This window comes from Corvus brachyrhynchos, unplaced genomic scaffold, assembly GCF_000691975.1.
Source record: "Corvus brachyrhynchos isolate BGI_N302 unplaced genomic scaffold, ASM69197v1 scaffold65, whole genome shotgun sequence".
NCBI lineage: Eukaryota > Metazoa > Chordata > Aves > Passeriformes > Corvidae > Corvus > Corvus brachyrhynchos.
The window spans coordinates 2672146-2689276 of NW_008238365.1; the positions used below are offsets into that span (position 1 = coordinate 2672146).

At 50.1% G+C, this 17131-nt stretch overlaps 1 protein-coding gene across 1 annotated transcript in view; it reads right to left on the minus strand.

Annotated features, from left to right (window-relative positions):
* The window catches only part of CSMD2 (CUB and Sushi multiple domains 2), a 304492-nt gene that overhangs the window by 269695 nt on the left and 17666 nt on the right, over window positions 1-17131 (minus strand). The window contains 1 exon segment of the mRNA XM_017736114.1: window positions 8577-8793. Coding sequence (XP_017591603.1) covers window positions 8577-8793 — 217 coding nt within the window.

Below are 17131 nucleotides of genomic sequence, written 5' to 3' on the forward strand. Positions count from 1 at the left end.
GGGCGGTGGATAAAAGCCACACCTGAGGAGCCAGCTCGCTCTCTCCTGGCATTTCCTCAGGCTTGGCTGGGGCAGGAATTTCTTCCCTCAGTGGCTCCGTTAGATTTTCCCCGTATTTATGAAAGAAAAACGCAGTAACAGTGAGATGTCAGCTTTTTTTCAGAGCACATTAACATGAACACTCTCATTAATCATCAATAAAACAAGCAGAGCATGATCTGAGAGCACTCCCAGCTCCCAAACGCTGCAGACACTTAAAAGGCAGCTCTGTCCGCCAGGCACAGCTCGCTGGTGTCACTGAGACAGTTGTCCTTTCATTTGGATCCCTGCAAGGCTGAAATGATGCTCTGGACCAAATAAAACCAACTCTCAACCAGCTTAAAAGGATCCTGCAGCGACACAAGAACAGCAGCCGCAGTTCCCACTCGGATTTACCCAGCCTGGTGGAGGGATCTGTGCTCGGAGGCAAACTGCTTTTGTTTGGGAGTCAGGCACAGAGCAAACGCCTGCACAGGAGTGCTCCAAGCACCAGCAACTCCTTGGATCTTCCCCTGTTTCACCAGCCAACCCCACACGGCCCATTTTATCCCATCCCAGCCATCCCAGCTGCTGGAGAATTGATTCCAAACTAATCCAATCCACCGGCTCTGACATTCACTACCTTTTATTTTTCCTACCACGACAGTAACAATCAAGGGGCAAAACCCCCCGTTTTTCCTGTCCCTTAACCTCTCCCAGTGCCATAAACACCCACAATTTTCCCAGGAATTTTATCCAGCACAGTTCTCAGTCTCAGGAATCAGCTGCACTTCCCTGCCTTCCCCAAGCCAAGCACAATCCATCAAGGCCCGGAGCCCTTTGCTTACCTCTGACACTGACAAAGCTTCATTAACCAACACGGGCTCAGGGGACAGTGACAGAGCTCATAAATCCCGGCCTGGATGGATTTCTCCACTCATTTAAAGCAGGGTTTGGGTCAATTCCTGCTAGAAAAGTGTTATTTATAGAGCCCAGAGGCAGCACAGCCAGCTCAGATATACGAGGCCTTCACGGCTCAGGCTGGGGACAGGTACAGAGCATCAAATTTCAATAAATTTGATTTTCCATGCAATGCAATGGAGTGGGAAGACCCTGGAGTCGGATGTGATTTATTATTTTTCTCGTGTCCCTTCCACGCTCATTTTTCCAAGATTTTCTGGGGTTGCGGTGGGATTTTGTCCCCTCTGCCCTGCTCAGGTGAGACCCCACCTGCAGAGCTGCCTCTGGGTCCCGGCACAGGAAGGAGCTGGGATAGGGGAAGGTGTCCCTGCCCATGGGGGTGGAACTGGATAAGCTTTTAGGTCCTTTCCCACCCAAACCCTTCCACAATTCCATGAAATCCAACTCTGGCACCTCTATTCTCAGCCTTGTTATGACAAACCACGAAGAAGAAAAACACAAATTCACAGAAAAGTTCATCAAATCTCAGTCACCCCCTGGCAAATCCGAGCTGACATTCCAAGTAAACAAAGACAAGTTTGGATAGAACCCAAGCACGGCTCAGTGCTTCAATTCAGAACTTGGCAGATTTGGGTTATTTCTGTCTTTCTTCAAAAAAAAAAAGAAAAAAAGAAAAAAAAGCCACCAGGGGTGTGAAATCGAGTAAATGGGAGAAATGAGTTCTTGGAACCCCCTGGAAATCACACAAGGTTTGTTTACTGCTAAACACAGGGCAAGTGGGGAACAACAAACAGGTGTTGCCACAGTGGAGGTGTTGGGAATCCCAGGGCTCACAGCAGCTCTCCAGTGCAGAAATCCAGTGTCCTGTGGCCCGAAGAACAGGTTAAATGTCTGAGACAGCCTGAAACGCAAGGAAGGCGGGATGGAGAAGTGCTCAGGCCAGCAGCTTTCTGTGCTTCTGGGATTAGGACATTTTCCAGCTGGGAAAGCTGATAAGGGAATTGCCCAGGGAGCAGAGCAGCTCCTGGGCTCTGGGCAGGACTGATCCCGGCTCCTGGGAGGGATTCCCAGCACATCCCAGTGCTCTGCCTTTCCCCCACTGCTGCACTGCCCAGCCCATTCTGGCACCAAACCCCACGAGGGGGGTTCCTTCCTGCTCACTGATGGCAGGATCTCTTGGTTAAAAAGGAATTTATCTTTGAAGATCTGGTTCTGTATTAAGTCCAGAGACCTTTGGGACAGGTTCTTACCCAAGCAGGGCCAGCCTGGAGCCACCTCCTCGTCACAGAGCACCTGGGTGCCAACCAAGAGCCAACAGCCAAAACCTCCCTGTGCTGCCCTCACCCTCCTCACACCAGCCCTGCTCCCTCCCAGAGCAATCTAAAAACGAGAAGCACCAAGCCAGCACCATGGGTTGGTTCAATTTCCCCCCCTCCACTGCTAAAAAAATCTCATCTCGCTCCCTCTGATCCCAAAAAACTCCCCACTGGTGCTAGGATTGTCACTGCTGCTCAGGAATGAAGGCAGCTGTGTCTGAAATGAATGACTCGAGGTGGCTGTGGCTCTGTCACTTTACACAGCTCTTGCACAGAGGCACAAAGAGATGATAAACCCGATACAGAACTCCAGAGAGCATTTCTTAGCAGAGCATCAGTTGTGTTTATCATGAGCCATCTCTGACAAGGAGGAGCGAGCCCTGAGAGCCATCTGAGGTCTCATTTACCTGGAGCCCTCGCTCCAGGGCTTGCAGTGCTCACATCCAGCCCTCACCATCTCCTGATGTCTGCAAGGGCTGGGGTCACCTGAACAGCTCCCCTGAAGGAAAACCAACCATCAGCTGGGGGATCTGGAGAGGAACACACGACCCTGGGCTCTGGGAATGACCTGGGATCCCGGTGCTGTCACACAGAGCAGGGGAACCCCAAGGAGAGGCTGAGGGGGGAAGTTTTGTGTGTTCTGCTGTGAGAGGTCCCCAGCAGAGTCCCACGAGCTCCTGCTGCTGCCTCAGCCAGGCCAGGGGACACCCCAGCCCTGTCCTACAGGAGGCACCTCACAGCATTACCCCTCCCTTCCCTCCACAGCTCCAGGCCAGAGGGACAGGAGGCTTTAAAGAACTGCACCAACATGGAAATGGAAGATGAAGGACACCATGAGCCTCCCCAGAATTTCCATGCACTACTTAAAACTCATCCTAGAAAACCCCCGCCTCACCCACCAGCAGCAGCCAGGGCTCACAGATCCATCAAAGGCTGTTCCAGGGCAGAGTCTTAATTAAAATCCAGTAGATGCTGCCCAATTACAGAAAATCTTCCTACACTTAATCCACTTCACACACCTTAATTTGCAGCAAGAGGCATAAAATCCCAGGATTTTATTTTAAATCTCACCCCATGGCACCCCCTGCCATGGGCAGGGACACCTTCCACTACCCCAGGTTGTTCCAAGCCCTGTCCAAGCTGGCCTTGGACACTTCCACGGGTGGGGTTTGTCAGGCTTTGCTGAGAGATTGTCCCTAGAAACGTGGTTAATCAGCAGTTTGGGGGAAAACAAAAACAATTTGGGGAAGAAAATATTATTTGAGTAACAGCAACACCTGAGGAGACCCCCCCTGTGTGCCACACCTCACACCTGGGACAGCAGAGCTGAGAGCAGGTCCCTCAACCCCTAACCCAGGATTAAACTGCTCCTTCCCCATCTCTGAAGAGGCTGCCAAAATATCCGTGCCAAGCCTCCTCCCAAGCCTACAACATTCCACATGGTGCCAGGGAAAAAGCTCCCACTCTGATTGAATCAGCTGCTTTCACCACTCCTCCTGATGCACCCTCTGCTAATAAATACGGAAAAACTGAATCGAGCCTCTGGAAATTGCAGAGCCCTGCTGCAGTTGCATTAACTCCATTACCTCTCCCTGACTTTCAGCTCCAGTTTCATCAATTATCCTGCAGACGGAGTTTAAACACTCAGCACTTCCTCAGAACAAAACAGGGACACTGCTGAAGGGTCCTGGAGCTGCTGGAGCAGCTCAAACACGTCCCTTCCCAGGGAGGAAAAAAAAAATAAAGTGGATTTTATCCGACAAAGCAGAGAACATAAATTTAAGTGGGGTTTTGTTGTGTTTCTTTTCCCATGGAGTTAATGGGAAGTGACAAAAGACTCTGCTGAGGGGGAAAGGGAGGTAGGACTCGGATGTTTACTAAAGGTGACAACGGATTTAGCTGGCCCTCTGCTTTATTTATCCTTCTCCTTAGCAAAAAGAACTGTAGTCACCTTGGAGACATGAGGCAGTGACAAAGGAATATGTCACAGGACCAGAGGTGACTCAACACAAACTCCTAACACAAGCTCTGTGCATTCCCAGGTGACAAATGCTGTTTTTCCAGGAATTTCTTTACCAGGAATGAACCCCAGAATGTCGTTTCATCCCGAATTTGCATCTCTGCAAGCCACAGGAACACTGGGGGAACTCTCTCCTCTCCCCAGTTCCCTTTGTCCCTTCCTCTCCTCCTCCCTTTTGCTGTTTTTAAGATCAAAAGCTTTGTGCTCTTGATTGGTAATTAAGTACAAGTCACCCAGGCTGCTTTTTCAGAGAGTAATTAAAAGGTTATCAAGAGAAACATGCAAGGTGCAGGTAATTCCTGGAGCAGCTGTAATTAGGTCAGCTCAGAGATAACTCCGCTCTTATCACCAGGATCACATCCTTTTGGAGTTCAAACAAAATACTTAAACTTTCAGTCAATTAAATGTGGCCCAAGATGTGGTTTTGAGCTGCTCACAGAGCAGATTGATGGCAATCCTTCTCTTCACTCTTCAGCCCCTTGTCAGGGAAGAGGGATGAGGATCTGGAAGCAGCTTGAGCAGGAGATGCTGCGAGATGCGGGACGGGAGCTGCACGGCACGAGCAGCGGGGCCCTGTGCCAGCAGCGGGGTTTCTCTGCTTTGCACAGAACCCCATTGCAGCAAGGACTTGCAAACGTTTCCCCAGACTCTGCACACTCTGCAGCCACGGCAATTTCTGCAAAATCCTCCTCAGGACGGGCAGGTTCCTCCCAGCTGTGCCAATAAACACCTCTGAGCGACGCCTGTGGAAACACATCCAGCACTGCCGCGGCTCTGGGAGTTGTTTTTCTCTGGATGCACAGCCTCAAACAAACGTTTTCTCAGGCAAATAAACTCAGCATCACTGAAACATTTTGTTTGAACAGGAAAGAGACCAGAGGATGACACAGTTCCCTGCCCACAACAGGCGGCAAGGGAAGCCCAAGGGTTGGAAGAGCCTAAGAAACCCCAGCATTGCTCAGCACATTTATAAGTGAGGAGTCTCTCCTGGTAGAAACATCCCATATTGTGTCCCCTGGGCTTCCCAACGTAGTTTTAAACATCTCTGGAATGGAAAAAAATCTGTTTTTCTAAGTTGACCGCTTCCATTTGGAGCGTAAATTCACCGGGTCTCACTGGGAAAACAGAATTAGGGAGCTGAAGCGCCCGACTCACGGGGAGACTGTAAATGTGCCTTCCCTGGATCTGGGTGCAAGCCTGAAGCTTCAAATCAGGGAAGTTGCAACTGATTTAAGATTCTCACGTTAGAAGCGTCCTGCAAATTACCAGCAGATGAAAAAGCTGGGGGAAGCCACGTGGGTCTGTCGTGCCCACTCTGGTTACGTCACGGAGCAAGAGTCTGACACAAAGAGGTGCAGAGAGTCTCCCAAACCCCACAGCAATCTCAGAGCCATAAATAACCCCAAGTATTCAAATTGCAGTCAGGTCTGTGCTGAGCTTCTGAGCCCAGCACAGTGGGAAGGCAATCAGGAAGGGAACCTGATTGGAGCGACCTCCGAACAATGACACAATCACAAGGCACAATGGGAACTGGGAAAAGACTGTTCTGGAATAACTGCACAGTCAGAGCAGGACTCCCCATGACTCCCTGATCCCACAGCAGTTGGGAACTTGAAGGATGAGAATTTGGGAGAGTCTGGTCTGGTGTAATGAGCCCAAGAGAAGGGCAAGTCCTGGGCAGGAACCAAATCCTGATGTCCTTCATCAAGGAAGAGAAAAATCTGCAGCCACCACAGCTCTCAGGTTTCACAGAAAATTCCCCCACAGTGGTCCCTGCTGGAAGCAAGAAGCTGGGAAAATTCTAGTGGACAAGGAGGAATGGGTTCCAACCGAACAAAGGGGAAGTTTAGCTTATATACACGGAAAAAATCCTTCCCTGTGAGGGTGGGGAGGCCCTGGCACAGGCTGCCCAGAGAAGCTGTGGCTACCTCATCCCTGGAAGTGTCCAAGGCCAGCTTGGAGCAACCTGGGATAGTGGAAGGTGCCCCAGCCCATGGCAGGGGATGGAATGAGATGGAATTTAAGTTCCTTTCCAACCCAACCCACTCCAGGATTCTAAAAACCCAATAATTCGAGAGAAGCTGAAATAGCAAAGACTTGAAAATGAGCTCTGATTTTAGCAAACAAAGCAAAGTCATGGCACTGAGAAATGACAACAGCCCTGCATGTCTAAATTAAGGCACTGAAACCCATTTAATATTCACGTCCTCATCACAAACACGCAACGCAAATTCCCTAATATCCAGTAAAGCTGTTTATTAGCAAACGCCTCATTGGATTAGGGCTGCTCTTATTCTATTAGGGAACCTTCACACCACATTAAATTGCAAGACAAGAGGGTGTTTGCCAGCACACGATGAACACAACATTAACCCCTTCCCAGGAAATCCTGGAATGGTCTGGGTTGGGAGGGACCTGAAATGTATCACTGATGCTCAGAGATGCAAGTTTGAGAAGGGAAGAAGCAAAGCAATCCGTTGTCCCTTCCTCTCCCCTTGCTCACAGCTCGTTTTGGGTGAGCTCTGATGAGTGACACGTGGCCATCCATCTTCAAGGCCGCGCCTCAGTGATGAATTGAGAACATCTGGAAAGCAGGCAGGGAAAAAAAAGCAAAATTGATGGCGATGGGAAAGGGAAAAAAGGGAGTAAGAAGGGGAAAAAAGTAACCCAGTGTTAGGCAACGGAGTTTAATGAGGTGACATTGATGCACCAAAAATCGTATCTGGGATCTCCTGAGGTGGAAGGGATCCACAAGGATCAGGGGACCCCCCAACAGTCCCACCCTGTGCCTCAGAGCATTGCCCAAACTCTAAAATTGGTGAACAAAGAAGCGCGACACGAAACAGCCCAAAGGCGCCAACTCCAGGTTTTGAAGTTACTGATCCAGAAATGTTCCAAGGGAAGAAAGCAAATGTCCACCATGAGTTCATCTTCTACTTTGCTAAGCCCTCTCTAAGTGCTTTCAGACCTCTAGAAATCCCCCTCTTTATTTCCCCTCTTTATTTCACTTTCCTGCCCTAAACACACTCCACTTCCCGAACCCCTCATCCCACATGAAACATCCCCACGTGCCTTTTGCTGCTGGTCCCATTCCCCAGCTCACATTCACCTGCCCAAGCTGCACCTGAGCTTCACCAGGGATGCAGAGGGAGGACGTTTTCTGCCTCCTCACCTTCCCCCAGCTCAGCCTTGGGAGGTCCCTTTCTGCTACTTCTATTTACAACCACAATATTCTTGCGAGTATCTCAGAGCAGCATTAACTTCTCACCAGACAAAGTTTCCTGAGCCGAGTTTTCCCCCCAATTTTCCACCTTTCCATTATCCCCAAAGCAAAGCACTGAACCTCCTGATTAAAGGCTGAGGCCCCGTAATTAACGTGATTCTCAAGCACAGTTGCGAGATGAAGAGATGACTTATTTGCATAACTGAAATCATCTACATAAAGAGCTGATTTCCACCAGGGTGCAGCTCAGATGCTCCACTCGGGTTAGACAAGACACTGAGGTCAAAGGATTTGTCCTGAACTCAAGTGGCTGGAAGGAAAATCGATTGCCAGGGCTCCAGCACTCTCGCCAGGCATTCAGAGGCTGGATGCTGCCACTGCTCCATGAGGTTTTGAATGCATTACTGTCAGGCTGGAGCTGCCAGCAGCACCAGCAGCCGTGTCCCCAGCCACCCGGCTGGTTTCATCTGGAGGGCTGAGATCACGGCTGCTCACACGTCTGACACCTCATGGAGCATCTGCTGCCACAGCAACGCATCCAAATCAGCCTCCCACGAAACTTTTTAGGAACACTGGAAGTGTCATTTGAGAAGCCATGGAGAGTTTTCCTACTAAAGCGGGTTACTGAACGTGTCTTAGCCCTGGAGGTCCAACAGATGTGAGGGAATACGCCCCGTCCTGCTGCTGGATGGACTCTGGGTTAAGGAATAGCCCAGATTTTGGGGGAAAACCCACAAAGCCTTTGGCAGAGCTATCACTGAACCCCACGGCCCATCCTCCCACTCTGAGAGTCTCGTCTGGTCTCAGGGAAGCTCTCTGCACATTAACTCTGCTTCCCTCCTGCTCCATTTCCTAATTAACTCTGGATGTCTAGGATGACTCTTGATAAATCACTACTGTCAGGCATTCAGAGAAACATTTCAAGCCTTATCAGAGATAAGAAATCAAAACAACTGTAAGAACTGCTCATGGAGAAACACTCCCAGTTTATTGCAGCATAAACATCCAAGGCGAGATTTAATCCCAGCAGCAGGAAGGGGGGACATGTTTATAAACATCACTGTAATGAACACTGTACCTCGTTCTCAGATTCCCCTGCTGAGGCAGCCCATCGTAGATGGATAATACATCAAAATCTTCCTCTAATGCAAAGGACTGGAAAACAAGCTGTATCCTGTTCTGCTCCTCAGCAGTGATTGTCCACGTGCAGTTTGCATAATTGGGGTATCCATAGGGAAAGCCTGGGCTCTGTATTGTCCCGTTTGGGCCCTGCAATGTGTGACTGCAGTTCTGGGCTGGCAAGAGAAAAGACAAAAGCACAAAGTCAGAGGGTGTCAGGTGAACAGTGAATGTCCTCACCATCCCCATGAACCACACAGGGTTCTTCCCACTGGGTTTCTTTGTCCCAGGAAACAGAGAAAAGTAGAATCTAAGGATGAAATTGTGGCTTCCTCCCTGCAGGCATGTGGAGCCCAGACCCCCAGACACATCCTGGGCTCTGCTCCCACCAGCTGTGAGCACAGCTGCCTGTCCCTGGGGACAGCTCCCTCCTCAGCCCCCCTTCCCCAGCCCACCACAAAACCCAGCGTTCTCCCCATCCCGCTCCATGCATTTGGGATTTCACCCATGCCAGGTGCCAGGCCCTGCTGGGTCACAGAACAGCACAGGGATGATGCCAGAGCTGACTGTCTCCTTCTCCCTCAATTCCACCTGGACAAGAGGCAGAAGAAGGGCTGGAGTGTGCAGGCAGTGCCACATCCCTCACCCTGGGAAAGCAGAATGGATGCACATGGAGTGAGGGGCTGGGCCACCACAGCACCACTGGCCAAGGCTGCCTGAAACCTGCATGGCCAAAGGTCAGGAATAAACCTGTCCTGACCCCAGAAAGAGCAGGACACAGTGCAAGGTTTGACCCAACAAACCATCCTCTAAGGTGCCTTCCAACCCTGACCATTCCATGATTCTGGGAATGGTTCACTGGGATAGGAGACAGCAGCAGCACCACCCCCCACCCCTATCAGACCTGATAGGGGGACACCAAAGAAATTGTTGGCCAGACCCTGCCTTGGAGGGCTGCTGGTCCCTCTCAGCCAGTTCTGAAAGGTTTGTGCTCAAGGTCTGGCTCAACACACAGCAAACACCTTCAATCAGTATTTCTGAGGAGCTGCTGCAAAGCTGCATCTTCTGAGAGCAAAACCCCTCCTGTAACACCAGTGGAACACCTAAAACTTCCCTCAAATCTCAAATCCATTTCCCCTGCCCAAAGCAGTACCTGGGAACACCGCATGCCAAAGACAAAGATCCACTGCCACGATGTACAGTTACAGGATATATGAGATTTTCTTCTCTCTGGGGACATAGGTACATGAATGTATTTTGGGAAAAGCCTAAATGACAAATTCCCTTTAGTGTTTTCCTCTCCCTTCACTGTTACTCTGCCTGGATGTCTTTGGAGGCACAAATTCACTCTGAACTGGTACAACCCTCCCTGCCTTACTGGAAGAATTCCTCCACACAAAGCCCAATTCCAGACAGATGGAAGGGTCAATCTCGTGGCCCAAAATCAGAGTTTCACCTTTATCCTCTGAGCTGCTGATCCCTGCCTCTGCTCCAGCTCTTCCCACCCATGCTGGATTGTTTACCCCGCTGATGGGGACAACAGAGGCTTTCAAGTCGAAATGCATCAGAGTAGAAATTACTTCTTTGATTTCTCCTTGCCTTTTTTTTTTTCAAAGGCAGCAAAGGCATTTGCACTTCTGAGTGCCAAGCAGCTACAGGTACAGAGCTGCAGAGTGGTGCTCATTAAAGCCAATTATAATTAGATTGACCTACTTTGGGTGCAAAAAACGCTCCGTGGAACTTCTCCCTGCAAGACGGAGTTCGCGGTTTTATGAATCTAAAACGGCCCATCCCATTTACTACCCAGGGAATCTTTTTGTAGCACGTTCATTGTATCAATGAGAGGCAGGACAGCCCCACAATCCACCAGGGATTAAAAGTGAGGGAGGATTCCTTAACTGGAGTATTTTGCATTTCCATAGCATCTGGCACCTGCCTCTCTCAGGGCTTTTTGTCACTACATTAGAGAAGAATCCACCTCCCTCCTCCACTTGGGCTCCACTTATCTTGGGGAGTTCACTGGAAAAGCCATTTGCTCAGTGCCAGAAAGCTGCACAGGACTGGGAATATTCCTGTGATCACAGAGAAGTAAAATGAACCCCAGTTTGTTTTAACAACCAAGGATCCACGAGCTCGGTTCTCCAATTCAATCGAATCCTTTCTCCAACCACAGCGACGCTCAATAGGCAGCAGGGGGATATTGAACTGTCCCTCCTGCTCATTTTTATTTTAATCATGAGTTCATCAGAACAACTTAAGGCAAATGGGAAATTAAAGAGGCTGTGTCTCTCCATTTCCTGATGGTATAGAAGCTACCAAGGCTGCATGAAGCTCAGGAAATAAATTCAAGGTCAGAGACATCGTGTTCCAAACGCTTCCAAGGTCATACGGAAGCTCCAAAATCCACCAACTCAGCCCATCCCTGCACAACCAGTGCCACAAATGGACATAAATCTCTCTGAAAGAACAAATAAATAATAGAAAAATAAGACAGAGTTTTATGATGCATCCAATCAATCTACTGAAATACTTGCATGTTCACGATGTTGACCCAGAGGTGCTCTGGGCACAGATAGAAGAAAATTGCTTATTGCAAACAAAGAACAGCTTTGCAAAAGCTGCCAAACTGGGCAGTAATATATTCTGTAATAGCTGTAATAGCAGGGAACTTCATTTAGATTGGACATTGCTGGAAAAAGTCATCAGGCAAGGAAAGAAATCCGGGAAGCTGAGGGAATTTATGTGTTCTATCATTTGCTTCCAGGTCTGAGTTAGTTCAGCTCAGCCTTGATTGACAAAACCTTATCTAAAATTCAAAATTTCTCCTCTGAAGATTGCAAGAACAATTCCCTTCATCCCTTTGGCCCGGGAGCACAAATAAGTAGAAAGATATGAAAGGGCAGCACCGGTGCCTGTGCTGGGAAGTTCCAGGTGGATTTGGGGTTGACAGAGGACAATTCTCCCAAAATTTCTGGCACATTCTCCCCAACCCAAAGTCTGACACGAGGCACCTCCAACTCCTCACCCAGAGAGGGCAATGCTGCATCAGCCCCCCCTCCCAGCCTTGCTTTTAACCTCAGCTCAGGTGTGTTTCTGTAGATATTCCAGCTCCTAATCTCTTATCCGTGGGCTCACATTCCAGAGGGTGTGACACCCCCCGGCTTCATCACAGGGATGGGTTTGTGGGCATTTGTCCGATTTGTGACGGAGTGAAAGCAGAGCTGATCCCAAGCTGGGCTCTGCCAACACCTCCTGCCCCTCTCAATTCCGGAGAGTGGTTTATTGGGAGTGTATCCCCATAAAGAATCCATCAGTGCTGCTTCACTGCCGCGGCACTGCAACTTCCAGACAAGGACGACGGCGTTCCCACGCCTGGCACTGCTCAGAGCCCTTCTCCAAAGGGATCACAACCTAAGGCAGGGAAAAACCACAGCCCAAGGAATCACAGAGTCATTTAGGCTGGAAAAGACCTCCAAAATCATTGAGTCCTTTAAGGAAACCAATGTGACTTTGGGAAAACATCTTGGTCTGGGACACCACCAATGATAATTCACTGATGGTGACTCAGTTTTTCAATTCTTTTACACGTTGGTTTAACCAACTGAACCAAGTCTCCATTTCCAACAGTTCCTCTGTGCAAGAGCCACTCTCTGAACAATCCCCAGACTAACTGGCTTCACCCTGGGCTCCTCATGAGGGAAACAATGGAATATTTACTCTGCAGTACTCTCACAGAAGAGCTGCAGCTCTGAGCCACGGGCTGCCCACAGCAGTTTGTACCACACGGTTAATCCCCACGGTACAGAACTTAACGTGACCAGACACTGCAGTGAAAAATAAGTAATATCAGCTGAACAGAGGAGAGTTCCAAACTCCCCAAGCTTCGTTGTGGGGCTGCCGTGAAGAGAAAGGAAGGATGGCAGGAGCAGCAACAACATCCTCGTCCTCCAAAGCAGAGTTCTTCTGACAGGACAAGCTCCAGGAGTGGAGCCAGAGACTCGTGGGAGCTTCAGTTCCACTGTAAATCCAAACTCACCTCGACACACAAGCCAGGACCATTCTGGTGCCAGTCAGTGCAGCTTTAGAGCGGCCCTAAAGCAGCAGGGCTGGCTGGGCTCTGGGGCAGCACCAGTTCACCCCAGTCACTGCAGTGGGGCAACATCCACTGGTTCCCAATGTCCTCAGTGTCCCAGAGGTGGCAATGGTGGCACTCAAACCCACCAGGTTATGTGCATGAAAACCAGGAGACTCAACCATTCAGGAACATTCGCAGCAACAGGATTTTGTTATTCCCTTCAAATAAGCAAAACTTGAGGCCAGGAATGAGCTGCCCTGGCTGCTGCTCCCCCCCAGCCCCTGCCTGAAGGGGGAATTCCAGCAGCTCCAGATTGAGATAAACCTGAACATCCAAACTGTGTCACTACAAACCTCCACCAAGCTGTCAGAGGTAAACACAATAACAAAGGCGTTGTCTGACATGACAAGTGCAAAGGAAATGAGTAGGGAAAAAGTCATCTTCCACCTACTTTCAATTCCTTAAACTTAAATCCCAGGCCAGATCCGGGGTGCTGTAAACCAAGGAAGAATTGTAGCTGTTGGTTTACACCACGTTCTTATCCAAGGAAGCAACGCTTGAGAGACAGGGAGACTGAATTCCTCTCTGAAGTGCTTCCTAAAATACAAGTTGCTGCACTTTGCTCCTCAGCAGAAACGAAATCTAATTTAGCAAACACTGATGCATGGTCACTGCACAATTCAGTGGGAACAAATATCAAATCATGCACAGTGCCTTGCTCTCAGCAGCATCATTTATTGAGGATCCATGGCTGCCTCCTCCCTAATGCAGCAGTTTGGGGCATTGCCATTTGCTTTAGTTACTGCTCCTCACACAGAAATGCTGTTACTCCGTGTTGTTCTACAGCCATTCCACCAAACACGGGCGCATCCAAAACCTCTCCCCAGGAGAACTGAAACCCACATCCTGCAGCCACACAAACGCTGAAACACCAGGGGCAAATCCTGCCTGCCCAGCAGCACCTCCGAGGTTTGCTCACCTCACAGAGCCCTCCAGCTGCTCGGAGCCCTCCAAACCCACACGCGCCGACTCCTTTCATTGTTTGCACCGCCTTCTAAATAGGGAAAAGGTTCCTTTGCCCGTTGTTTACTGTTGTGAATCATTTATCAGGCACTAAAGATGCCTCCTTACAAGGTGCTTTACCAAGTCATTACAGCTGATCACAAACACGGAGTAGTTGACTCCCAGCCCGGCTCTGACTCTCCGCCTCACCCAATTTCAGTGAGCAAACAGGGAAAGCACCTCCACCCCGGATCAATCAAAGCCTTGCTGCCCTCAGGATTCACCTTCTCCGAGCTGGAGCTTAACCTCCAGTCTCCCATCAAAGCCTGCTGGGTAATAAATAATGCAGAGTCATTCCATTAACTATAACTTAATCAAAAGCCCGCGGATCCAAGAGCATCATCAAGGGGCTGATTTACATCTCAGATAGCCCGGGCCTGCTTCCCCCTGAGCAAGGGGAGTGATGAGCCGGGCACTGCAAGGGCACAGAAAGTGCATTTGTTCTGAATTCAGCTCGTGCCAGCACTGCCAAGCCCAGGAAGAACCCAAAGCCCCAGCTCAGCTCAGCTGCAGGCTGGGAGCTTCCAGCAGGACGGCACAACTCCGCAGATCCCAAAAACACCACGGGTCTCTGGGCACACACAACCCTTCCCTCCCAGTCCAGGAGTCCCTCACTCCCCCCTGCCATCACTTTGTCCCTTTTAGTGCTGTCCAGGCTGTTACTGCAGAGCTCCCACACCCAGGCACTGCTCCAGCCCAGCAATTCCATTTTAAGGCCTTCCCAAGGAAAAAGAGAGGAACAAAAGAAGTGAAAACATATTTAGATTTCCCCACGTGTGCTCTCCCTTCCTTTCCCAACCAAAAATACTGTCTTGGAAAATGACGAGAATTTCCTACACATGTTTGGGATTCCACAAAAGCTCCAACTGAGCCACCACACACCTGAAAACCACAACACCCACACAGGAAAAGGGAGTTTGGAAATTCCAGGTGTCTCTGCCCCATCCTCAGGCACCACCACACTGCTCTGTCAGCCCACAGCATTCCCAGTGTGTCTTCCAGATGACACCTTTGTGTTTCAGATTAGGAAAAGCCTGGACAAAATCACCCCAGCTCTGCCTTTCCTCCATGTCAGATCCATCCCGTTATTCCTTCAGACCATGGTATTTTCTCCTCCCCACGTGGCCTCAGAGAAAGGTTCATTCTCCCCAGACAGGGGATGTTCACCCTGCAGCTCGTGAAGCCTCTGGGAATATGTGAAAGGGAAGAAAGGGAACACGCAAAAATGTGGGAAAGCACCACTACGGAATAAATGAGCCCAATCTGTTCAATGCTTCCCTCTTCAGTGATGGTTCTGACCCCCTGGTGGGGTTCTGGACTCTGCCCAGCTGTGCCACATCTGTCCAGAAGTGCCAAATCAAAAACTGGACACTGAGTCCAATCCCAGCTGGACACTGGGGTGGACGTTCATTCTGCCTCACCCCGATGTTGGGATGCCACCTGTCACCTCCACTGGCACATTCCCTCCTCTCCTCCAGCCCTCTTTGAAGAAAGTCCTTCCAGCTTTATCATCCTTTGGGTTTGTAATCCATGGCCGAGCCTGTGGAGAGCACATCCCTCCAACACCGAGCTCCGAGCAGCTCTGACAGCGGCAGCGAAAACACCCAGGAAACATCCAGCTCCAGGTAACAGCAAAACCCCTTCCAGGGAGAAATGTGACAGCCCAGGAACATGACACTGCACACATGTCCTGTCTCACCAGCACACAGCAGCACCCTGACAGGCCAGAGACTCCAGCTGCTGGGACGGACTGGGAAGGAAACGCTGCCCTGGGTTATGCTGGGAATTGCTGGAGTAGTCGCTGGTCCTAAAAGCAGCTGCCAGATTTCCCCTTGGGGCTCCAGACCTCCTGTCCTCACAGTGTCACCCCAATCCCCCCACAGCTGCTCCCTCATCCCCCCACAGCAGGAACAGGGAGAGAACGGAAGGGTAAAAGCCAGAAAACGCGTGGGCTGAAATAAACAGCTTAATAGGGAAAGCAAAAGCCGTGCACGCAAGCAAAGCAAACCCAGGAATTCATTCCCTGCTTCCTGTGGGCAAGCAGGTCCTCAGCACCTCCAGGAGAGCAGGGCCCCTTCACACGGAGCAGAGAAACACCATCAATTCCAAATGTCCCCTCCTTCCGCCTTCGTCCATCCATTTATGTCACATGCTCTGGGATACCCCATTGGTCACTTGGGGTCACCTGTCCCTGCCAGGTCTCCTCCCAGCCTCCCACACACTCCCAAATCCCTCCCCAGCACGGCCGTATGAGGGGCAGGAAAGGCCTTGGCTCTGGGCAAGCTCAGCACTAACAAAACACCTCTGTGTCATCAACCCCGTGTTCGGCACAAACCCAAAACACAGCCCCAGAGCAGGGAGGAACATTAACTCTGCCCCAGCCCGAAGCTGCACGTCCTGCCCCTTATTCCATGCCCAGATCCCACATTATCCAGCACAACTCCATTTGCACCGCTCCCCTTCCCAAGTTTTGTTATAACAGCAGATATCATTCACACGGTCTGTGGAGCACCCCTGCAAAACATCCATGAAAAGTCCACAGAAAGTCTGTTGGATTCATTTATTCCATGACTTTGGGCTCCACCTGTTCTGGTGGAATCAACTCCACCCCAGCTGAAGGCAGCTCAGGGAGGGCGAGCGTGGCACAATGACCTGAGCGTCCCTTGTGCCATCCCTGCCCTGGAATGACCTGGGAACAGAAGGGATTCAGCCTTCCCGGCCCTCATCCCTGTTTTTTTAAACAAAGATTGTTATCTAATCAATCGCTGGCTCCCACCAGGTGCTCGCTGTACCATTCCCAATCACTCCAGCAGATTGATGGAGCACTTTGCCATCTGCAGAGCTCCCAATCCAAACGGAATCAGAGCAGGTGAGACAACAGGACAAGTGTTTAGGAGGGGAGACTTGCACACAGTGAGGGGAAAGGGAGATGGATTCCCTCCTGCTGGAAGAGGAGGCAGGAGGGCTTCAGGACTAATAGTGGAAAATACTGAAAAATTCCTCTGGAGTTGTTCTAAGAAGCGTTTAGAAAATCTCTCGTAACACATCAGTTTTAATATCAGCAGTACCAAAGTCTGAAGTCTGGTTTAGCAAGGCACATTAATGAACACACATTTTCCTGACCATTTCCAGTCACCCACCTGCAAAAATTGTGCATTTGATTTGCACTGACTCCAGGTGGAGACACAAACACTGCTCCATCTACCAGCTGATCCAACGGCAATGGATTTAACGTCGGGAAACGTTGGAAACGTGCACAACAAAGAAAACTTTGCTTGGTCAATACTGGTGAGGAGTTTCAATTACTGATTACAGCATCAACAGGGGAAGGGGAAGGGAAAGGGAAAGGGAAAGGGAAGGGGAAGGGGAAGGGGAAG